At 39.5% G+C, this 26,045-nt stretch overlaps 1 protein-coding gene across 2 annotated transcripts in view; it reads right to left on the bottom strand.

The window, feature by feature from the left end:
• Positions 1-26,045, bottom strand: part of MICU1 (mitochondrial calcium uptake 1) — a 276,130-nt gene that overhangs the window by 85,209 nt on the left and 164,876 nt on the right. For both annotated transcript variants that reach the window (XM_056530455.1, XM_056530456.1), the window contains exon 8: positions 13,644-13,841. In XM_056530455.1, the coding sequence (XP_056386430.1) occupies positions 13,644-13,841 (198 nt within the window). The remainder of the gene's footprint in view (positions 1-13,643; positions 13,842-26,045) is intronic.

Genomic DNA, 26,045 nt, shown 5'->3' with positions numbered 1-26,045 from the left:
TGTTAACCTGAATTATAGCAATATTTATTATGAGAGCACCCAATATCCTCATTCTTATGATCAGTTGGGTCTAAGTGGTTCTGTGGACAGACGATATGTTGTCATTGTGGAAAAACCTCTAAGTGTAGGGTCACACATGCCGTATTGTGCTGCATATTTTCTTACCCATTAAAGGCAATGGATGGCAAAAGTGTGACCTTATCCTAAAAGTGTTCATACACATTCAATAGGTGTTGGCATAAAGTGCAACTGTCACAAAGAATATGCTTGTGAAGCTGCACACACTATGCACAAGTGTTTGACAAGGAAGCCCGGGGTCAGCTCTGCTCCGGGCCACACCACCTTTTTTGCCTATGTTGTGCCGTTAATTGACAGGCAGGGCTCATGCGCGGAAAAGCTACACAGCCCCCCCCCCCTCCAATTTAAAATAAATAGTATCGGGGCCGATAATATCCATTTGCATGGTATCGGGGACTCGTTTAATTTTCCCGATACCATGTCCGATACCTGCTGCCGCTCCGCTGCCCCGTTCTCCCATCCTCCCGTCCACATCATAATGTTTCATGGAGGAGCATGTGACACACACGTCACTCCACCTCCTCCACTGCGCCCAGCATAACGCTACGCAGGAAGCAGAGTGACATATATGTCACATGCTCCTCCATACAACGCCATAATGCGGACGGTAGGAAGGGATAATGGGGCAGTGGAGCGGCAGCACCCGACAGAGGACAGCCGCAGGTGAGCTGTCTGCAAGGAGGAGGGCTGCTACTTATGTCTACATGGGGGCCTGCTGGTGTCTAAAAAGGGGGACCTGCTGTCTCCGGGGGGGGGGGGGGGGGGGCTGCTGCTGTCTAGAGGGGGGGGGGGGGCTGCTGCTGTCTACAGGGGGGCTGCTGCTGTCTAAAGGGGGGCCCTGCTGTCTTAAAAAAGCCCTATTTTTATTTTAATAGGCTTTACTTCTCTATTTGAAATTGAAATCTGGTTGTAGGGGAATGTCCTGTGGTTGCAGTTTAGGTGCTCATGATCTTTAGAGTTACCAAGATATAAATGATAACATGTCAGTGTAAATTCAAACCTGGAATGATCTAATCTAGATGTGAAAACTGCAGTAAAATGGCATAATCGACCACGATTGTTTTTTTTTGGTCTACATATTGTATAGTGGTAAATTCTTCAATATAGATATTTTGTTAATCACCCGTAATTTGCTAAGAATTGTGCAATTTACTGTTAAGTGAATAAATCTGTTTCTTCTGTTCAGTTTGCACAGAGCTAATGCTTTATAAAATAAGTGTGTTTATGTATGTGTGTGTGTGCGACGGCGAGTATATGTACACGTGTATATACATAGGTATGTGATGTGTGTATATGTGTAAATATATACACATACACAATGTGTCCTACTATGCTTACAGTATTGTTCCATTGTATTTCTTTAATTGATCTTATTAAAAAAAAAAAAAAAATATATATATATATATATATATATATATATACACACACACTCACACAAACACACAGACGTTTTAAAGTTGCCCCCCCCCCCCCCACTTTTGTCACTGGCCCCGCATGTGCTCCCCCAAATATGAATGCTGGAAATGCCACTGACAGGGCCACTGCAAGCATGCGAGCCCTGCTTGTCAATCAACTGCACGACGTAGGCAAAAAAGAGGTGGTGTGGCCCGGAGCACAGCGGACCCTGGGCTCCGCCTCCCTGACTGTCAGCCTGACTCCTGGATGGATGATAAAGCTGCATTCTGTAAGTATAAATCAGCCAAAGGGACCTCTAAAGGTATGCCTAGAATATGCTTGTGAAGCCCTAGTGCACGGTGTGTACAGCTTCACAAGCATATTCTTTGCGACAGTTGCTCTTGGAACAATTCCTCTAGTGTTCATTTCTTTTAATTTGGGCAGTGGATGGGATAGCTGGTGCTAGACTCCTCTGGTGAAAAATAAAGGGCAAGAACATTAAAAATTTGCAACATGCCTGACCCTTTTCTCCATTACAGCAGATCAGGAGGCCATCATAGACTTTAGATAAACTCCTGTTCTTGAAAGAAACATAGTCAAGTTGGACCAACTTGTGTGTACTAATTTGCTTAGTTACATAGACCAACATTAATGCTTACTCTTTTAGTCACAGTAACAAGTAGTGATTTGAAATGCCCGATAAAAGTATTCTAGTATTTATAAAGACAACCAAATTGCATTAAACAGAATACTAGAGAAACTAGCCTACTTACACTGTGACCTATAGTAAAGTCAATTAAATCAATTGTATTTGACCTCTGAGCTCAGGCATGTGAGACGCTGTAGACACATAAGATAAGGATAGTGGACAACTCTTAAAACTGTATTAATGCATAATTTAGTCTATAAAAGTGTTAGACAAAGCATAGTAATACATCAAAGTCATGTTGGCAGTTCACTCCTCCGCACACACTGTGCACCACTAGAATTTCTATTTAGTCTAAAACCCAACTCTTAACCACTGTACTGCTATAATTCGATATGTTGTCTCTATGGAATCTGTATCTTAAAAGCACTGCACGTACAATAAATAATGACAGAAAATGTGCAGTAAAAATAGGGAAATAAAATTATGAATAAATATATAAATATAAATATATATATATATATATATATATATATATAAAATTCCAATGGCGCAGCACTCCAGTAAAAAAAGGTGCATTTATTCACACATATCTCAATACAGCGCAACGTTTCAGCTCCTATGGAGCCATTATCAAGCCATTATCAGGCTTGATAATGGCTCCATAGGAGCTGAAACGTTGCGCTGTATTGAGATACGTGTGAATAAATGCACTTGTTTTTTTACTGGAGTGCTGCGCCATTGGAATTTTTTATCTACAAAAGACCCTGATCAGGTTGGGACGCTGGCACCCATTTTTTGTTGGAACCGAGCTGTGCTGCAACTATTTCTTATTATATCTATATATATACACATATATATATATATATATATATATATATATATAATCTAGAAAAAAAGAATAACCGCAGCACTCCAGAAAATAAAAAATAAAAAGTGACTTTTATTCCGTGAACAGGCAAGTTTGTCACTTTTTATTTTTGATACTCTGGAGTGCTGCGGTCATCCTTTTGTTTCTGTATCCTTTTGGACCCGGGACGAGGGTCCCAGAGACCTGCCTGCACCGTATTTACTTCATTTGTTGTTTTGGAGGTGCTGCTCTACACCCATTTTTTGCATTATATACACTGTGTTTCCCCAAAAATAAGACACTGTCTTATATTTATTTTTCCTCAAGAAGACACACTATGGCTTATTTTCAGGAGATGTCTTAGATTTACTGGTGTTTGCTGGGGGTGAGAGAGACCCCCAGACTGTTGAGACACTTAACATTAAGACACTTAATGTAAAATTTTCTTAGGCCCCTTTCACACTGATGTTGTGCCCCGTCTGCAAACGTACGTCAAGCCTTTTTTCCCTTTTTTTTTTTTTTTTGGTGCCTTAATAGACGTTATTTTTGACAGGGCACAACGGGAAACAATGGGTCCCGACAGATCCCATTAAATATTATGGGGTCCGTCGGGTGCCGTTATTTCCTGACAGGAGTAGCCGGAGGAAAACACATTGCATGATATATTTTTCCTTCCGCTATTCTCCCCGGGTTCCCTGACGGACGTCACACTGGCAGTGTGAAAGAAGCCTAAAACATGCAATTCACAGTTTATATGCCTGATAAGATACAGCTAGCCATTGTTATTCCTTGATCAAGCAATCCCTGAACACAGACATTCATATCTATTTCTAGACACTTATTCTACTAGAATAAGGATACCAGACTCTAGGGTTTACGCTCATAATAAATTAAATATATTAATTTAAAAATAATCCCTAAATCTTACCAATAACACACACCTGTAAACTGAGCTCCTCTGAACAAAGACAGAAGTGTCATCAGAAGTTCAATCACGACTGTCTCAGAAGAAGAATATATCAAGAGCTGCTGTGGTTTTCCAATGAATTAATAGGACTGTTGCAAAAATCAGACAATGATAATCCACTCAGATTTAGGTGCCGTACAGTGGTCTCAAACCTCAGCTCCAGAATTACAGGTTACCTACCATCTATAGCAGTGGTCTCAAACTCCAGATGTTGCAAAACTTCAACTCATATATAGCCAAAAACAAAGAGACCCACAATACTAATATTATTTCAAAAAGTATAACAATCTTTATTAGACAATAAAAAACAGTTTTAAAAAATTAGAAAAAGGCAGAGGATGACCTTACACAGGAGACAACAGGTGCCAGTGGACCTGGTATGGGTAATGGAGGTATTCAGTCAAGAGTATACATAATATAAGGCTGGCATAGCTGCATGTTTACAATATCGTAACAATAGATATAATATCTAACATACATTGAGGTAACATAGGAAGCAGCAATGCAATACAACAGACATAAATAGGAAATACCTAAAAAGGACTACCTGTCATATACCCAAAGGCCAGGAGCACCAAGCACCAACACCCCAACGCACGTTTCGCGTATGGGCTTCGTCAGGGGGCCCCCTGACGAAGCCCATACGCGAAACGTGCGTTGGGGTGTTGGTGCTTGGTGCTCCTGGCCTTTGGGTATATGACAGGTAGTCCTTTTTAGGTATTTCCTATTTATGTCTGTTGTATTGCATTGCTGCTTCCTATGTTACCTCAATGTATGTTAGATATTATATCTATTGTTACGATATTGTAAACATGCAGCTATGCCAGCCTTATATTATGTATACTCTTGACTGAATACCTCCATTACCCATACCAGGTCCACTGGCACCTGTTGTCTCCTGTGTAAGGTCATCCTCTGCCTTTTTCTAATTTTTTAAAACTGTTTTTTATTGTCTAATAAAGATTGTTATACTTTTTGAAATAATATTAGTATTGTGGGTCTCTTTGTTTTTGGCTATATATTGGTACCCCCGGGACCTACATACGGCACGCATTGTTTTGCCGTTTTTGTTGTTTGGCTAAAATTAAAACTTCAACTCCCAGCATGCCGGGACAACCGTTTGCTGCAGCCAATGGCTGTCCGTCCATGCTGGGAGTTGAAGTTTTGCAAAATCCAGAGGGCCACAGTTTGAGACCACTGATCTATAGTGTGTATGTATTTCAGGAATACAACTCGTAGCATGCATTTGGTGGGGATTTTAGTCCAAAAAAAGCTAGAAGTATGTATTACTCAGGGAAACTGATATTTATTTGATAATATAAGTGATTGTCAAATACTGCAGTGGATACTGCAGGGTTCTCTTATTATAAGCTATAGCCTAAGTCTCCTCTCAAGATGTGAAGGCGCTGTCTAGTACAGTGCTGTTTATGGTACACCTGTGAGATAGACCACAATCTCTACTCAACGGCTTAAGCCGGGAGAATCCTCTAGAGAGCATGTTACATATGCTTTATTACTATGTACATGAAAATGACTTGTTGGTGTTATAAACAGAAACTATAAATAAGCTTTTATCCCTCACCTGTCAGTAGACAATTAATCTGTTAGGGCTAAATTGTAAACCACAAATCAATAAGTTTATGGGCTCTCTAAATCCTTTACTGGTTCTATATGGTAATGCTCAGCATCATGGGGTAAAGGCTACTTAAAAGTCATTGGCAAAGCTCAGTGTAATAAAACAATTAATAAAATAATAAAAGCATACCTTCATGTGACACATTTTAGAATATGGTTAAGGTCGGTGAATTAAGTTGACTGTGCAAGGAAACACTGCTGCTCAGACAAAATGTATTGATTGTTTTATTGATACTTGAAAGATAGTAAGCCCTGGTAATGAAATTTATTTTTTTTCCTTTTTCCAATTGAGTAAGAGGCTGATCTTATTACTGAAACACAGCGGCATACCAGGTCTAAATTCTACAATTAGTGCATGTCACTTTCACTGTATTATTAGCCAAAATCTGATTACCATCTGTGTCTGCCTGTATTTATCTCATTTGTACCACAATAAACCAGCTGCCTCTTCGAGATCTGGCCTAACATTTGCAGTTTTACACCTTTACTCATTGTGCATCCTAATTTGCCAATTGGAATTGTGTCTAAAGCTACTTCTAGACTATTACGGATTCTGATAATATTTACATGAACTGTTCTTGATAATTTTATCCACCTGAGATAATGACAAGAGATGAGCGAACTTACAGTAATTCCATTCGTCACGGACTTCTCGGCTCGGCAGTTGCTGACTTTAGCCTGCATAAATGAGTTCAGCTTTCAGGTGCTCCGGTGGGTTGGAAAAGGTGGATGAAGTCCTAGGAAAGAGTCTCCAGCCCACCGGAGCACCTGAAAGCTGAACTCATTTATGCAGGCTAAAGTCAGCAACTGCCGAGCCGAGAAGTTTGTGACGAATCAAATTACTGTAAGTTCGCTCATCTCTAATAATGACCATGAAAGTTTATATTCATCTTTTACATTCTTCCATCTTCCTATAACACATGTTACCTGCAAATAGGGATAAGTATCCTGCTACAGCATATGCTAGTCTATCGTTAATGGACAGACCATAACACCATAACAGAGACTCAATATATAGATCGTATTTCAGCAGCTGAACAATAAGATACATAAAAGGAGATGTTCTAGAAGTGCACAGTGTATTTTGTCTATGGAGACCCAATGGTTTCAATAAACAGGCTTTACAAATCAAACTTTTTTGCAATTCTGCAAATGATCTTTAATGGTAACAGTAAATCCTCTGAAGACAGGAACAGCAGCTGCTAACTACAATAAGGGATATAAAGAGGCTTTCAGTGCTGGAATGTTAAATTGTGCGCTCATTGCTTTAGAGATTTAGAACTAAGACTTTCCTTTCTTATATAAATTGTCCTTCAACCTTCTTGTCATGAAAAACTTACTATCTCCGACCTAATGAATTCATAAGCAGCTATTGTCATCCATCTTTGTATGTTGTATAAACACTGTGGAAGAAAGGTGATTATGATGTAGTTCCTTTCATTGCGTGTATACCGGGTTGTCACTTACTAAAGCACGACGGCCACATATATTACCATGTTTGTAAAGCTTTATGCGTGGAGTCATATAAAGTACTAATACAAAGGCATGTTTACTATAACCATGTTTCTTCGATTTTAAACAGATGTGTAATTAGGCTCTGCCATGTTCATGTGGCCAAAACTTGTATAGACTGTATTTTGTTCTAATGACTACACTTAGCATTACACTACAGTATTCTGACCATGGGAGGGTGTTACGGAAATGTACGCCTCTAGTAATTTTTGCTTTTTAAATGAGCAAGTAAGAAGTTTATGTACAAATATGTGTTCTGAATGATGTATTGGGCCACTGCATTTTACAGCCCAAGATATACTCTGCACTAAAAAACGTTCCATGCTTTAAATGTACATTTTCTTATTGTTCCCTAGGCTGTGCAGTTATTACTATGACAGATATTATAGGATCAAAACAGTAATGGTTATTTGGAAGACATTCAAGACTGCGGAGCCTACAATGAAAGCTTAAGCTGCAGACACTCTGAAAGATAAACTACTTTGTGACTTCAGCACTTTTATTCTTAGCTAATAGTATTTTTCCATTTACATGGTCTCCTTTTAGAATAGTGTGTTTTTGGATTTATAAAACTGGTGTAGTTGCAGTTTCTATCGCATTTACCTTTCTTTTTAATAGAGTTCCGATACATAATGTACTACGTTAAGTGATTGTTTGATTTCATTATAAGCTCTTCATTTTAATATGCATTAAGATCAAACAGCAACAACAGCAAATATCCAGGAGGTCACAAACATTAATGAGCGCTATAAAACAGGCTTAACAAAACCCATGCACGTTCATTACCAAAGGACGGATGACTAACAATGTGTAGAAACCCCAATGCGCAACAAAGGATAATAACTTCAAAAAGCAAAGCAACATCTTAAACTTAATCCTAGGCATAATGTTTATAGACAATGGTAAGAGTAAACGGGAAAGCAGGAAGATGTCCAATGTGGTGGGGTCAAAAATTGCGGAGGTATATTACTCTGCTGACATTTAGAAAATGATGTAACAGAGCTTTATGGTAGAGTCAGAAGAGTGCTTTCAGGGAGTAGGTGAGGACCTTCACACACATTTTTTCACTACGGTGAACCAAAGGATTGTCAACAAAGACTCACGAGGATTTTATAGCTTTTTTGAGAGGCACAACATATAACACAACCCATCTATTTAATGTGCAAACATCCTTCCCTGTTATTTGAGTTCCACCATACTCCTTAAAACGTTATTTGTAGTAAACACATACAGGAGGAATTAAAAAATAAACCGTTATGTTCAGAATTGTACCCAACAGGGCAATCACTAAGATGTTCTTTCGTTTCAGACACACGCAAAGACTGCACCATGTCTGTATATACTCATTTGTGATCAAAAGAAAGAAAATAAAGAAAGAAGCTGAAACGAAAGAACATCTTACTCGTGAGTGATTGCCCTGTGATGGAACTACACAATTACCTGTTAGGGGTGAATCACACAAAAGAATACAAAAGCCAGTATAATTTGTGATAACACTATTTTTTAAAGGGGTACTCAGGCCCTGAGACATCTTATCCCCTCCCATAGACTTGCATAGTGGGGGCGGACGTCACACGGGGGCGGAGTAAGTACGGCACGATACTCCGGCCACGTGGTCGCCACCCGGCTGTTTGTGAGCTGGCACCGCAGTGTGCAGCTCAAATAGGTGGGTGGCGAACATAAGATTGCGGGGGTCCCCAGTGTCGTGACCCCCGTGGTGAGACATCTTATCCCCTTATCCTTTGGATAGGGGATGAGATATTTCAGGGCCGGAGTACCCCTTTAAGTTATCCATCTTGTGGTCAAATACAATTTTTCAATTTTCTACCAGAATACCCGTTAAATCACAGAAGTAATGAAACAAAGAAAGTTAAAGAAACAGCATTTCTTAAAAAAGGAAAAAAAAGATAATAAAAGGTATAAAAATGGCTACATAGAAACTCAACAGGATTTCTATATTTTTGTTGTTGAATACCTCAGAAATAACAAAAATTGCTAAATAAAAACCAAAAATTTGAAATTCTTGGGAGAAAAAAAAAAAAACTGCAAAGAATGAGCAGCTGTTAATGTAATGAGCAATACAGATTTGCCAGCAGAGTCTCAGAAGCGACGTATAGCAACAAAGAAGGGGTTCCCAGGAGGTACGAAATTTGCATAGTCATTTGGTAGGATTTTCATGTGTTGGACAATTTGTTAATAGGATGGATGTTCAGATTAAGAGGCATTTACTGTTTGGACAGTCATCTATATAAATATATAAATGATGGATAACTACAAAGCTCCTAGTACTCTGTGAAAACATTTACTACAAGTAAAAAAAACATTACATGGCAACAAATAAAACTTGGCATAAATACATTTACAGGAAAAATAAGATTTTTTTGTTAATATTTAATACATACATTATCTACAAGAAAATATTGATGATAACGCTTCAGGTTACATGCTGGCATCAGGCCGAATGCAAACACTACAGACATCTAAGACCTCTAAAAAGGTCTAAATGTCAAAGCATAGCCCATAATATAAAGGTAATAGAGATCTATTAGTGCACTTGAAACATTGTTAAGACAGAGATTGCAACACCAACAATAAGGGCACATTTAAATGGGCAAATTCTGTGCCAATCGTGATTATTATAAAAACACAATCACAAAATGGCCTATATAATTTCGACAATAACCACAAAATAGCAGGTGTTGAAGCCAACAAGCAGGATTTTTTGTCAAAATCATTTGTATGGAATAACCAGTTTAAAATGATTACAATGATAAACATTGTATGTATCAGAAAACAGTCTGAAATTTCTTCGTTATGAGCTCAATGCCCGATCAACCAAAGAGTCAGTCCCCAATTTGAAGAAAGTTGTCTGAACCTGCTGATCATTATACCTTCCCTCCATTGAAAACACACACGAACAACCAGTTTATATGAGCAATCATGTATTAGAGTATCCGGATAAACAGCTGTTGCCTAAACATTTTGCGACAACTATTGAAGGTGTATGGTCACTTTAAGGCCAAACATATTTTGGCCATTGTTTAGAACAGATGAAGCCAATGGAATGTGTTTTTTTTTTTCCTTTGCAAATTGCCGTAGTTTTTGATTGCACATTTAGACCTGAAAGGTTCTTACCAGTAAAACATCAGTTTTACCCTGCCGAGACTTAGCAACAAAAAAATTTATTGTGGTAAACCTGCAAGGCATTTCCTACTCAACCAGCCCACACCAGGGTATCTATAGTTGCTTTATGTGGACTGGTACATAAGTATTTATCCCTTATCCACTTGATCCTGTGGATAGGGGATAAGTGCTTGATCATGGGGGGTACAACTGGTGGATCCCAATGTGATCTCCTGCCAAGCACCCCAGCTCTTCCCATGCACGGAGTGACCTCTGCTTCGTTCACGGATTAGTGATGACCACGGCATAAAGCGGTGGCTGACACGCCCCCTCCATGTACCTCTATGGGCGAGCTGGGGACACAGCGCTAGTTTTTACTAACACCAAGGGTAAGCTTCAAACCCTGAACATTTTTTTTCCATTATAGTTTTTCTCTGTTTCAGTTCCACTCCTAACACAGCGTAAGTACATAGTGTAAGGGTACATTCACATGTACATAATCTGCCACGGGTTCTTCACAGTGGAAATTCCCAGCAGAGAAGAAAGGATGACACGGCACCCGGAGCACTATTGCCAAAAACTTGCTGCTTTATTTGCTTCAAAGTGGAAGTGCAATCCTCATTTGTGTGACCCACTTTGAAGCAAATAAAGCAGCAAGTTTTTGGCAATAGTGCTGCGGGTGCCATGTCATCCTTTCTTTTCCGTGAGATTTTCTGTAATGTATTTGAAACACAGGCACCGGAATGATTGAGGAAATTCTGCTTGAGGATTTTCCACTGCAAAAAATGCAGAAAAACCCCAACAGAATAATGTTGCTACCCATTGATTTCAGTGGGTCTGCAGCAAATCCACGTGCAGGTTTCCTGCAGCGGAAAGTTTGTGTGAACATACCCTTAAAGGGGTACTCTGCCACTAGGCATCTTCTCCATACAGCACTCGGCATTCTGAACAAATGCTGGGTTCCAGCAGCAGTGGTCATGACGTCACACCACGCCCCCTCTATGCATGTTGTCCAGGCATGCTGGAAGTTGCAGTTTTGCAACAGCTGGAGGCACACAAGTTGAAAAACACTAATCTAACTAATGACTCTTTACAAAGAATATAGATACGCCGAAATGGAATATATCTAAAAAATATAAAAGTTTTTCATTTTAGCATAATTTTTATGTATCTCAAACTACATGAACGGAATAGAAAAGAACAATCTGAAAACTACTGTGTGTGCACAAAAAAATATGGGGGAAATGTAACAAAAAATGTGCTGAGGAAAAGTTGACCAGTTTCCCATAACGACCAGATTTCTTATTTTATTTTTAAAAAGCCTATAAAAATAATGCTATCGACAACAGGTCAATGCTATGCACAACTTTTAATCTGCACAGGTATTGATAACTTCCCCTCTATGTGTCTAAAGTGCAGCCATCTCACTTCATAGAGACATTACCACTTAAAATGTGATCTTTCACAGTGGGCTTACCCTTGCAGATATTATTTGCAAGCTTAAAGGGGTTATCCACCATAAGGTGATTTTAGTATGTACCTGACAGACAGTAATGGACATGCTTAGGAAAGATCTGCGCTTGTCTTGGGGCTAAATGACTATGTTGTGAGATTACCATAACACTGGGGCTAGCTTTTTGTGAACTGGTATTTCCTGTTTGACTTTTCTTTTTTTGACTACAAATCCCACAATTCCATTTTCCTCCCTCCCACATATCAGCCACCCCATCCATTGAAACATTAATGAGCTGCATCCATTCAAAGACCTGTGGTTTTCAATCAGGGTGCCTACAGCAGTTGCAGATTAATCTCTCCCACCAAGTGATCCCTCCACCCATTGAAGCAGACAGGCTCCCTGTCATCACTTGACTAGTGAGTCAGGTTTTGGCCGCATTGCAACCTGGGAAAAATCTGAGACAACAGCCATTTTGTATGCTGTTAAAAATAAATATTGGAGTGAAAATCACAGAAGAATTGTTAGAAAACCGTCACACACAGGTACAGACACTATATTATGAACTACACTAACTTTACAGCCTCTGTAGCATTTTTGATCAACAAGTGCGCTAAGAGCCTCCATTTTTTGACCTAGAGTGCTGTTGCAACTTTCTTTTTAGCCCCTGTAGCATAGTCAAATAAAAAATCCTAGAATACCCCTTTATACTAGAGAGGTTCCAGCTGTAGGGGTACAAGTTAACCCACACACAAACATAACAAGCCTATCTTCTCCACAGTCTTATCCCAGGCAGACTGTGTTTTTATTGAAAAGATCAAAGAAAAGAAGAGGTTTTGTGAGGTTGTAAAAAATCTCAGAATACCTTGAACACAGAAAAAATTCTTAAAATAAAAAGCTATGCTGAATTCTTCTCTGGTCCTAAGCCTAGATTGCACTGTATGTGGCTGGCCATCCCAGACAGTATCTTTATAGTCGCAAAATAGCGCTCATACATTTTCAATTATAATAATAATAAAAAATAAAAAAAAGGTACCACTGTACATATTTTTTTGACTGTACCTCACCCACTACAGGAGCCTCTCATATAGTGGGAGGGAGATGGTAGTGGAATTCCTGGCTAGAGTGTACAGCAGAAACAGGCAGTGCATTATAGGACGTCCACTAAACAGGAAGTAGGGCAATGAAGACAACAAAGCAGACAGTTTGCAGAAAAAGCAGAGGAAAACCATGGAAGACCACATATGGTAGAAAAAGATCATTATTTGCCAATATATGTTTATTTAGTTACAAATTAGCTTCACTGTCAAAAAACCCTATTTAAGGTTGTATCTTACTGGAATGGAGTGATGCCAGTACTGAATGTGTAGCCTGTAGTCACTTATGGAACCTCTGTGGCTGAGGCACTTACCTTTATATTTTATGATATTGCCTTAAACCTCAAAAATACATAACAGTAAATAGCTATTCCTTTTATGGAGTTCTTGTGCAGAATATTCCTGTGTGCTTCGGACAAGACTGAGGAACTTTATTCTAAGACAAAGGTTTGTCCTTGTCCCTCCCTGGGTGTCCTTCTCTATCTATCACAAAATTAATATATGAATATATATCAAATACATTGAAATATATAAAATGCGCATATATGTATTCTCATTTTAGCAGGAACCTTCTCCTAGTTTTTCCAATAGTCACGAGCATGCTGTACTACAGACAAAACTGGGTCTGAATGGCTGAAATCTACAGCAGCAGCAGCACAGTGTGAATATTCTCCCCAAGGGAGACTTTCCCCTTACACCTAACATTCAGTATTCTGACAGGTAATAAGGTATCCTATGAAATCCAGTTTGCGCTTGACAAGAAGAAATTAGATTACAAGGACTTTTGGTGATAAAATGATGCAAGGGAATACATTCTCTGTAAACCAATGCAAAATCTAATAAATTCTAGTGCATTTTTAATACAGTTCAAAATAAAACAGACTTACCTCCAATTTAAGGACATCATGCTGAAGCTTACGCTGAAACTCTAGGAAATTCTTAATAGTTAGCTTCCCTTTCAAATCAGCTCCAAAAAAATAGGTGGTAAGTGCCGAGCTGAATCCTGTTTTCAGTGTGTTGCCTGTAGTCGATCGATCTCGATGACGCATACCCATACTGGTCTGGGATCGAATGATACTTTGCACCTGATGAGAAATATATACAATAATGTAATTTATCTTGTTGAGAATTGACTTAACACCAGTCATGATACTCCATATTTAATATTAACATTGTAGTCAACATTTACTTTCTAACAAAGACATGGCCTGGTCTACTTTATGCAGCAGTGTTCAATATGTCCATAAAGGTACATATGCTTTTATACTCCAACAGTTATCCCATAGTATCTGAAGCCCTTACCAACAAATACAGCTCCCTTTAAGAGATCAGAAAAAAACATTTTGAACAGTCAATGGCTCAGATTTTCCAATCTGCTTGAGGACAGAAACTGTCTACCTTTCCAATGGCAACTAATGGCTCATGTTTAACAAGCTCTTCTAAAATGAAGATGATATGTGATTGGTTAATATTGGAAAACAAGACAGTTTCTGTACAAAATGAAAATTCAATTTTCAGTGAATGCATTGTGAAATGTAACCATGATTAAAAACAACAGGTTCATTCTAAACTTGTTGGCTCCTTTGAATTATAGGGGTTAGAAAGGAATACAAAAACTGAGCTAATTTCTTCCAAAAACAGCACCACACGTCCTCAGGCTGTGTACGCTATTACAATTGCCTCCATTGACTTCAATTGAACTAAGCTGCAATGCCGCACACAACGCGAGGACAGGTGCGGCGCTATTTTTAGATTAAATCAGCTGTTTTTTTTTATCTGGATAACCCAGATAATGTCTGTGTTTCAGTTGTGAATCTTTCAATATACACCAACCATCCATAACTTTACTGAGGGGTGCAGTGAATGAAAATTATTTCATTTCAGTTCTTTATGATTATCCATTAAATAAAAAGGAAAGTGTAAGAAACTAAGCAACTCTGACAATGGTTAAACTGTCTGACTACTGGGTCACTTCATCTTCAAATGGTAGATTTTGTCGGGTGTTCCAGATATGCAGTGGTAAATACCTAACAAAAGTGGTCCAAGACAACCAGAGATCCGGCAGCAAGGCCATGGGTGCCCAAGTCTCGTTGATGCACTTTGGGAACAATCTGGCTCCATCCCTACTATTTAATGTACTTTGTTAATGGAAAGGTGTCACAACACAGGTGACACATCACAGCCTATTGTGTATGTGTCTTCATAGCCGTAGACCAGACAGGTGTGTCCATACGGATCCCGGAAATCCACAGACATTTGGACATTTTGGTCAATGCCCTGCTGGGAAATCTAGGGTTCTAGTATTGATGTAAATCTTACATTGACACCCCCCCCCCACCTAAACATAGTTGCAGTTCCAACATACCCTGTTTCACTGCAAAAATTGTTCAGGAATGCTTTTTTTTTTTATAGAAAATATTGTCTGAGAAGATTTGAGTCATTTTGGCATTACTAACTGCAGAGCTGGCTTATTTAAATCACATTCTCCACAGCAGGTTGTTTAAATAAGGAAGCTAAAAATATCTTGTACAAAAAATGGGTCTATGTAAGTACAGTGTCATGGACAGTGCAACTTTGGCAGCGCGGTCCTAAAATGGAAACACACTACATAATATAGTGATAAACTATACAGGTTTTATAATAGGGAAACAGTGATCAATGCAAGAATCTCCTCTCAGCGGTAGACAGAAAATAAAAAAGCCTGGCAGGCCTACATGACAGGTTAATGGAACACATCGGGATCTGGAACTACAGACATATCTGTCCTCGATTCAGTAAAAACAGGCCACGATGACAAGTTCCCACTTCCTTTTCTGTATTTCATTTAATCCACATTCACTTCTGATCACCATTTAAAAAGGTATCTAGTACTGATCCTGCTTTACATCATACTATACCTAGTTCTTATTAATGCGATACTCCAAATTTCCTCCAACAAAAATGGGATTACTTGGGCGCTGAGAACTTCAAAATGCAACATGTTTTACAGGCCAATCCCTCTTCTTCATGCATGTTGACGATGGGAAGGCTACAGAGGGTCTAATTATACTATTATAAGTTCTTTCCAAAGTTGTACTTGGATCTGCACAACCATCCAGGGTAAGCGCCAGCTCACACTAAGCGTTTGAACCATAATGGTACTGCACCATGGAGCACTTCTTTGTTTTGAAATTCTCATTAAGACCATTAGTAACTCTGCTCACATATTTAAAGGGGTACTCCGCCCCTAGAATCTTATCCCCTATCCAAAGGATAGGGGATAAGATGTCAGATCGCCGCGGCCCCGCTGCTGGGGACCCCTGGGATTGCCGCTGCGGCACCCCGCTGTCATTACTGCACAGAGCGAGTTCGCTCTGCATGTAATGACGGGCAGTACAGGGGCCGGAGCATCGTTACGTCACGGCTCCGCCCCTCGTGGAGTCACGGCCCGCCCCCTCAATATGAGTCTATGGGAGGGGGCGTGGCGGTCATCACACCCCTGCCATAGACTTGTATTAAGGGGGCGGGCGGTGATGTCACGGGGGGCGGAGCCATGACGTCGCGCTGCTCCTTCCCCTGTATCGCCCATCATTACACACAGAGCGAACTCGCTCTGTGCAGTAATGACAGCGGGGTGCCGCAGCGGCAATCCCGGGGGTCCCCAGCAGTGGGACCGTGGTGATCTGACATCTTATCCCCTATCCTTTGGATAGGGGATAGTATGTCTAGGGGCGGAGTACTCCTTTAAAGGGGTTATCCAGGAAAAAACTATTTTTTTATATATCAGCTGGCTCCAGAAAGTTAAACAGATTTGTAAATTACTTCTATTAAAAAATCTTAATCCTTTCAGTACTTGCTGATGAAGTTAAGTGGTTCTTTTCTGTCTAAGTGCTCTCTGATGACACCTGTCTGGGGAACCGCCCAGTTTAGAAGCAAACCCCCATAGCAAACCTCTTCTACTCTGTGCAGTTCCCGAGACAAGCAGAGATGTCAGCAGAGAGCACTGTTGCCAGACAGAAAACAACAACTCAACTTCAGCAGATGATAATTATTGAAAGGATTAAGATTTTTTTAATAGAAGTAATTTACAAGTCTGTTTAACTTTCTGGAGCCAGTTGATATATAAAAAAAAGTTTTTTTCCTGGAATACCCCCTTTAAAAACTGTTTTTGTACATAAAAAGTAGTGTGACCCATAGCAACATATGAAACCATGAAATAGAATCTGGTTCCTATGGGCAAAACGGAATTTTTTTTTTTCTTGGAAAATCCTTAGGCACTACGCCTTTGGGGGAAAGTTATCAAAACCTGTGCAAGGTTAGGGTCACACACAGCCCATCCACAGCGTATTTAACACTGCGGATGTGCTGCCGGGAGTTACAAAGAGACTGCAGAGCAAACTCCTTGCTGCGGCTGGGTAGCTCTGTGTGCCAGCATGTGACTGCCAGCGGAAAATATGCCGCTACAAGCAGACACACAGAGCTACAGGAAGCTCTCTCTGCTGTTGCTGCTGTGTGTGACCCTACCCTAAAAGGAAGAATTGTGCAGTTGCCCATAGCAACCAGATAGCATCTTTCATTTTTCAGAGGCAGTTTTTAAAAATAATAGAAGCAATCTGCCAGGTTGCTATGGGCAACTGTACAACTTTTCCTCTAAACAGATTTTGATAACTCTCCCTCCTGGTGTTTACAACAATGCACACAATGTTACTCAACATTATATTTAGATCCCTTCTGTAACCTCTGGGGATAAGATGTTAGTGTTAAATGTGTTTAAATAACTGACTAGTACGTAATTTATGGGCAGGATCAACCAAAGCTTGCCCTCACAGGGCATTTGGTTTGAAGTTGTTCCTTAAAAAATAAGAGATGAAAAATTGATATTCTAGTTTAATGAGCCGTTCAAACTTGTAACAAGGGTAACACCACAATAAGGCAATACTTGCGCTGGATATATGTGGTATCCCTCATTTCCAATAGGAAGTCCTCTGGGACCTGGCTGTTCTACAAGTCATTATTCCTGGCACACATTAATATTGTAAAGAATAATTACAGAACAGAGAACTTTGTAGGTATTTACACAGCAATTAGGGACCTTTTAGTGCTAATGGCATTTCCAGTAGTTGTTGTGGGTTTTCTTCCATCACTGTCCTCTATTTTTAGTTTACTAATATAATTACGCTCTGATTCCTACAATCGCACTCACTTTCTGTTAATCACATCTATGGAGATAATCATTGCCCAATTAGCGACCTGCTGCATGGAAACAAAAGCTTCTCTTTTTAATTTGTTGGTGGAGAAGAAACATAGAAGGGAAGAATGCAGCAACATGAAATAAACAAAAACAGAAGATCACTTATTTGCAACAAGGAGCTGGAGACAATTTATTATTTAGGTTGGCTAATCTTCCCACTTAGTATTTTTGGGCCATTTTTGTTAACCATAAAACAGACATTGTACAGTTCACAAAACAGCCCCAAAACAGCAAAAACAGGACCCACGGTTAATGCCAGGCACCGCCAATTGGGCCGATCCTCGGCATTAAACCTTTAGACACTGCAATCAAAGTTGATTGCGGCGTCTAAAACAAAATTAAAACTGTCCCGGCAGCTCAGCGGAGCTGATTAGAACCAATGCGGTGAAACTTACCTGCTTCCTCACCATCCGATTAGTCTTCTGCTGCTGCTCCCAGCCTGCATAGCACGCTGGATCAGCAGAGCACCGATAACACAAGTTTATAAAAATGAATTAACCCCTTCCTAATAAAAGTTTGAATCACTCCCCCCTTTTCCCATTTAAAAAATAATAAAATAAAAATAATCATATATGGTACCACCACGTGTGTAAATGTCCACACTATTGAAAGTAGAGATGAGCGAACTTACAGTAAATTCGATTCGTCATGAACTTCTCAGCTCGGCGGTTGCTGACTTTTCCTGCATAAATTAGTTCAGCTTTCCGGTGCTCCGGTGGGCTGGAAAAGGTGGATACAGTCCTAGGAAAGAGTCTCCTAGAACTGTATCCACCTTTTCCAGCTCACGGGAGCACCGGAAAGCTGAACTAATTTATGCAGGAAAAGTCAACTGCCGAGCTGAGAAGTTAGTGACGAATCGAATTTACTGTAAGTTCGCTCATCTCTAATTGAAAAATAAGAGCAGTTAAACTGCATGGTCGATGGCGTACACTTTCATATACCATCTAAAAGTTTATAAAAAGCGGTCAAAAAGTCCCATCAAAACAAAAATGGTACCAATAAAAACTACAGACCACAGCACAAAAATGAGCCTTCATATAGCCCCGTATGCAGAAAAATATAAAGTTTTAGGGGTTAGGTGCATTTTGGTGCATGTAGTCTTTTACATTTTTTTAAAGAAGTAAAATAAAATAAAACCTACATAAATTGGGTATCTTTCTAACCTTATGGACCTACAGAATACAGATATGGTGTAATTTTTACCGAAAAGTGCACTGTAGGTCCCCAAATAACAAAATGGTGTTTTTTTTTTATTTCACCCCACAAATAAGGTGTTTTTTTGCTGCAGATTATGTAAAAAAAACTAAGTGATGTCATTGCAAAGTACAACTGGTGACGCAAACACGGGTATGTAGGTGCAAAATTAAAAGCGTTATGATTTCTAGGAAGGAGGAAGAAACAAAGAGTGAAAAACAAAAATTGGCCTGGTCCTTAAGGTCAAAATGAGCTTGGTCCCCAAGGGGTTAAACTGAACTCATTTAAAAAGTAAAATGGACCTTAGATCAAACACATGGTCATTTTATGGCTGTAAAATTAGGTGTAGGGACACTTTTTTTGCACTGCTGTGGCACATTATTTGGGCTACAAAATATGCCTCAGATGAAAATAGCTCTGACTATAACTGGCCATACAATCCTATTTTAGGCTCTTTAACCCCTTAAGGACCAAGCGTTTTTCAGTTTTTGCACTTTCGTTTTTTCCTCCTTACATTTTAGAAATCATAACCTTTTCAATTTTTCACCTAAAAATCCATATGATGGCTTTTTTTTTTTGCGCCACCAATTCTACTTTGTAATGAAATCAATCATTTTACCCAAACATTTACGGCGAAAAGGGGAAAAAAAACATCATTGTGCGACAAAATTGAGGAAAAAACGCCATTTTGTAAATTTGGGGGCTTCAGTTTCTACGCAGTAAATTTTTGGGTAAAAATGACACCTTATCTTTATTTTGTAGGTCCATACGATTAAAATGATACCCTAGTTATATAGGTATGATTTTGTCGCACTTCTGGAAAAAATCATAACTACATGCACGGTATGAGGGCTCATTTTTTGCGCCGTGATCTGAAGCTTTTATCGGTACCAATTTTGTTTTGATCAGACTTTTTGATTGCTTTTTATTCATTTTTTATGGTATAAAAAGCAACCAAAAATATGCTATTTTGGACTTTGGAATTGTTTTGCGCGAACGCCATTGACCTTGCAGTTTAATTAACTATTTTTATGGTTCGGACATTTACGCACGCAGCGATACCACATATGTTTGTTTTTATTTACACACTTTTTTTTTAAATGGGAAAAGGGGGGTGATTCAGATTTTTATTATTAGGGAAGGGGTTAAATCACATTAACTTTTTTTTTTTTTTTTTTACTTTTTTTTAAGCAGTCTTATAGCCCCCTTTAGGGGATATAATACAGCATACACTGATTGCAGGCACTGTTCAATAAATTGCCATAGGAATGCATTGATCAGTGTTTTCTGCGCTTGATTGCTGAAGCCTGGATTTCAGGCTTAAAGCAATCAAACGCCGATCGGACAGCCGGAAAGAAGGTGAGACACTTTCCGCTGTCCTCTCAGCTGTTTGGGATGCTGCAATTTCACAGCGGCGGTCCTCAACAGCTCCGCTGAGCTAACACGCAGTGTATTCTCCCTTTTTAGATGCTGCCATCAACTTTGATCGCGGTGTCTAAAGGGTTAATACCGGACATCAGCCCGATCGGCGATGTCCAGTATTAGCCATGGGTCCTTGTTGCTGATAGCAACCGGGACCCCGCATATATGAAGTGCGCTTCTCAGACTCTGAGCGCACTTCACAGATCGAGAGCTGGCCACGGACGTAAATATACGTCCATGGTCGTTAAGGGGCTAAGGGTCTATTCACACGTAAAGTATTCTGCTCAGATTTGATGCGCAGACTTGATGTGCAAGATTTCAAGCTGTGTTCAGTCATTCAGTTTACATTGAAATCTGCAGCAGAAAACCCTGCGCATCAAATCTGCACAGAATACTGTATGTGTGAATAGACCATGAAGGTGTTAAGTCTTGACTAATAAAGAAGTTGCCTCCAAAAGGTGGCACCAGAGAACTCTCTCTGAGTGCCCTGTATACAGCTCCCGGTATTGAAGCAATAATGCTTCACATACATGTAAACACCGATGCTGGGTATCTGCAGGAGCTGCTGGGTCTTAGAAAACTCCAATTAGTTCTACCAAGTGAGTCAGAGGGCTGGGTTCCCCCATTTAACTGGAGCAGCTATGGCATCCCAAGTTAGGCTGGGTTCACACTACGCTTTTCAACTACGGTTCCCGCATACGTTTTCATTAGTGAAAACGTATGGAACGGTACTGAAAACGTATACATAGACAAAGCATTGCAAACCGTATGCACCCTGATGCATACGGTTGCGTACGGTTTGCTTGCAATAAGTTTTTAAATTGTACTCCAAACCGTGTTTGACCACGGGTTTGACTCCAGTTTTAAAACCGTATTGCAACCGCATACCTTATTTTTTAACATGGACGTCAAAGGGAAACGCACATTTATACGGTTCCATACGGCAAAACCGTATGCGTTTTTTATTTGCACACGCGCATTTGCATCCTAAAGTCCCCACCCAAGACCCCTCCCATTAAAAATGGACAGAATTTTCAAAAACATATTTTTTTTTTTATAAAAACGGACGGAACAGTATGCACTTTTAAAAACAGTATACTGTTTAAAAACACATACGGTTTACTTTTTCCCATACTGTTCCATCCGTTTTTTTTCCCCATACGGTTTTTGATAGAAAATGTATGCGGGAACCGTAGTTGAAAAACGTAGTGTGAACCCAGCCTTACAGGGGAAATGTATTTTAGAAAGAAAATTCCAACCCCAATCCAATCAAAAATAAAAATATAACTATATATACCTCCTATATAGTAGTGATCATAATAGAAAGGAGAAGCATATTATTTTAGGGTCATTATTTTTATTTTTTATTATTATTTTTTGTATCCCACAGACACTTATTTTTGTTAAATTTTTTTACACAAAATTTCGCAAAAGTTAAGATTTAAAAAAATATATATAAAAAAAAATAAAAAAAGGAATTTTGTGATCTTAAAATGACTTAAAAATAAGACACTGATGTAGCACAGAAAAATTTAAAAAAATATTTGAATAACTAAACAAGACGACTTAATTCGGAACGTCCCAAAAAATCATAAAATGTGTCTGATCAGAAAGGGTAACAAGCACAGGACTGAAGTGGTTAAAGTAGTGCTGAATAGTTCTGGACTCTAAATACTTCTAAGTAGATACTGCTTTCTGAGTCCTCTAATGACATCACGGTTAGGGCTATAATTAAAGTATTACTTGAAAAGAAAGGGCACAGAACTACTAAATTTGATTTTAAGATTCGGTTTTAATTGGAAAAGTGACATTTTGAAAGTTACCGGCAACAATTCTCTTAATTCATAAAATGTTGCACGAAGGTAATGTGACTCATAAAAACTCTAAGTGATGGCTAATAACAGCATCTTTTAGTGAAATGTCATGTTTTATTCTATGTGAACTAAATCCAAAGTAAAAGTATAAAATTGAAGTAAAAGTGAGGGGTGGTAGATGACACACGGATTCTCTCCAATGTTTTTGTTTCTGTGTCACATACCATCCCCTTAGGGTCTCCACTAGGTATAGCATGGTTTTGACCAAAGTTCTTGTAACTTGTCTGAATCTGTGGTTAACCTGTTAAAACTCAACTTCAGATCAGATATTTTCCCTATTCTCAAGGAACACTTTGGGTATTGTTCACACTATCATCATGGTTCTTTTCCTTGAGGTTTCCACTGAATGCTGTGCTATTCTACCTAATAAAAACTTGGAGGTCATATCAGAGTCTGTTTCAAAATGGATCATAATAGATCAGTTATTACCTTCATGGGTTCAAACAAAAACACAACTCATGATGTAACTAAAAGACTAGAAGAATGGGGCGCATAACTTAATGCATAGGTAACATTTTCTCAAAAATTACAGTCCTTTACTAAATTTGACACCATTTTAAAACTATGGCAATTTAGTAGCAATATATTGTTCCTGAGCAGGGAATAACACACGTATTGGTTAAAGGGGTTATCCAGGAAAAGAAAAACACAGCTAATTTCTTTCAAAAACAGCTCCCTGTCTGTCTCCAGGTTGGGTGTGGTTTTACAACTTGGCTCCATTCACTTCAATGGAAATGCAGAACCACACCTAATCTGGAGACAAACAGAGAGGTTTATGAAACACCTCTAATAACTTTTACTCTGACCATTCGGTCCCATCGGAAAATATTCTGTAAACATTAAAACCTCCACGATGTACAGAAAAAAAACGATCACTTGTTTCCGAGACTTCATATTACCTTAATTTTATCATTATTACTTCGATGCACTAAAGGTAGCACTATAACTGTGTGGAGTCTAAAGGGGGCACCATTAGTGTTTTAATGGATTACTATTACTGTTCGTCAGCACCATTACTATGTGGAGTAAACAAGGTTGCACTACTATGTGGTATACTATTACCAATCAGGGCATAAATATTGTCTGAGGCATCATCTGTTCAGCACTTTTATTTCAGGATCCGATATATGATATTGTTTTATAGGTGCATTGTCTATGTAGCACTTTTTTGTGAAACTATAGTTATGGAGTCAATATGTCAGAAGTACAGTGTTTGGGGTATTGTAAAACAGCAGGTACAGAAACAGAGGAAAATGTGGCAGCAACAGGCACAGAGCAAGTTGAAATAAGGGAGGGTACAATAAAAGGGAGGTGTAAAAAATTGTCTGGGCATCCAAGTCTGCAGACAAGTTGAAGCTGGTCTGGGCCAGATGAAAAGATAAAAAAGACAGGAAAGATATATGAAAATAGTACAGCAGAGAAGTCTGACCTCTAGGATCCCTGCCGATCAGCTGTTTAAACAGACCAAAGCCTTTACTTCTGCTTGTTCATGCATTATTTTACCATTAGCAGCAGTCGTGTAAGGTAGAGTCGAGTTGACTTATTCACTTAAATTGGACAAAGATGAAATACTTTGAAACATTGCGAAGAACAGCACAGAAATACAAGAATGAGCAGTGATACTTATTAAAGAAGCCTTGGCTCTCACACAAGTGCTCCTCAAATTACCTTATTAGTGGGTGTCTGACTCCTAGTAATAATATTAAAGGCCTTTCCTAAGGACAGGGCAATCATTTTTTATAGCACATAACCTGACATGGTGAGACAGTATTAGTAAGCGTTGTATTGTGGGATTATTGGTAATAGTGAACAGTCTTAAGGAATGTTGATGGTATGCAGAGGTTAGTACCTACTAAAAGTGGTACAAGAAAGGACAACTAGTAAAATGGCAACAAGGTCATGGGCACCAAAGATACACTTATGTGCGAGGGCAGCAAATGCAAGCTTGTCTGGTCAGATTCCAGAAGAGCTATTGTAGCACAAATTTTATAAACTGTTAATAACGTGAAAGTGAAGGGTCAGAACACAGCGCTTCTGAATACTGGGCAACGTAGCTGCAGACCAGGGCGCACATGGTGAACAGTACTTAGGATGGGAATGTGAGCATTAGAACTGGATTGCAAAGTAAAGGAAATAGGTGCCTTGGCATAAACACATTTTCTTTTACATTTTGTGGACGACTAGTGTATGTGCATTAACTACCAAGAGGACAGATGGCACCAAGATATACTATGGCAAAAAATCAAGCTGCTGGAGGCAGTGTGGCACTCTTGGCAATGTTCTGAGGGGAAATCTTGGGTCCTGGTGTTAATGCGAATGTTCTGTTAACAAGCATCACCTACCTTAACAATACTGCAGAACCAAGTACAAAGCTTCAATGCAATGCTATTCTCTAATGGCAATGGGTTCAGCTGGATCATGTGCCTTGTCATAGTGCTAAAGTTTATCAGCTATGGTTTGAGGAACATTCCAAGACACAGTTCCAATCAAGCATCTATAGCATGTGATGGGAAAAAAAGTCCAATAAATGAAGGGAGTGTCCATGCACTTGTCCATACATTAAATAGTCTCAGAGAGTGTAGGGCAGTGTTTTCCAACCAGTGTGCCTCCAGCTGTTGTAAGACTACAACTCCCAGTATGCCCAGAGAGCCAAAGGTTGTCCTGGCCTGCTGGGAAATGTAGTTTTTCAAAAGCACTAGGAACACTGTTGGGAAAACACTGATGTAAGGACACGAATCCCACTGGTAACACCCAGCTGGCCATAAGAGCACAACAAATTTAGAATTGTTATTTCATGGGGTATACATGTATGCCTTCTTTAAATATGCTCACAGAATTAAATAGTATGCAGCTGACATTGAAGTGTGGCTCTCTGAGCTGAGGAAAAGACAGTGTGACATTACAATCTTTAGGAACTTCTAAAATGCAAGTGACTACTGAAATAATCCTAGTAGTCGCCTACATGTGACTTCCAGAGTTGAGATCCCCGCTCTGGAAGTCTGGCGGCGATTACTGGCGGCAGACAGCGGGGGACCGGGGGTGGGGAGGACTGGCAGCAGCAGAATGCAGCAGTGAGAATCTGGTAAGTGATCTTCACTGCTGCATTGTAGTTTCACAACTACAACTCCCAGCATGCCCAGGTAGCCAAAGGCTGTCTGGGGATGCTGGGAGTTGTAGTTTTGCAACATCTGGAGGGCTACAGTTTGGAGACTACTGTATAGTGCACTTCCAGATGTTGCAAAACTACAACTGCCAGCATGCCCTGCGACTCCCCGGGCATGCTGGGAGCTGTAGTTTTGCAACAACTGGAGGCACACTGGTTGGGAAACACTGTCTGTTTCCTAACTCAGTGTTTCCCAACCTGTTGCAAGCTGGGAGTTGTAGTTTTGCAACAGCTGGAGGTATGCACCCAACCTCCCCCATGTGAATGTACAGGGTACATTTGCTTGGGCGGGTTTACAGAGAGTTTCCCGCTTTAAGCTTTAGCTGCAGCAAATTTTCCACTTCAGCTCAAACTCCCAGCGGGAAACTTGCTGTGAACCTCCGCCCGTGTGAATGTACCCTAAAAA

Source organism: Hyla sarda, chromosome 7, assembly GCF_029499605.1.
Source record: "Hyla sarda isolate aHylSar1 chromosome 7, aHylSar1.hap1, whole genome shotgun sequence".
Taxonomy (NCBI): Eukaryota; Metazoa; Chordata; class Amphibia; order Anura; family Hylidae; genus Hyla; species Hyla sarda.
Note: the sequence above shows the minus strand (reverse complement) of the source record. Positions and strands in the feature narration are given on the sequence as shown.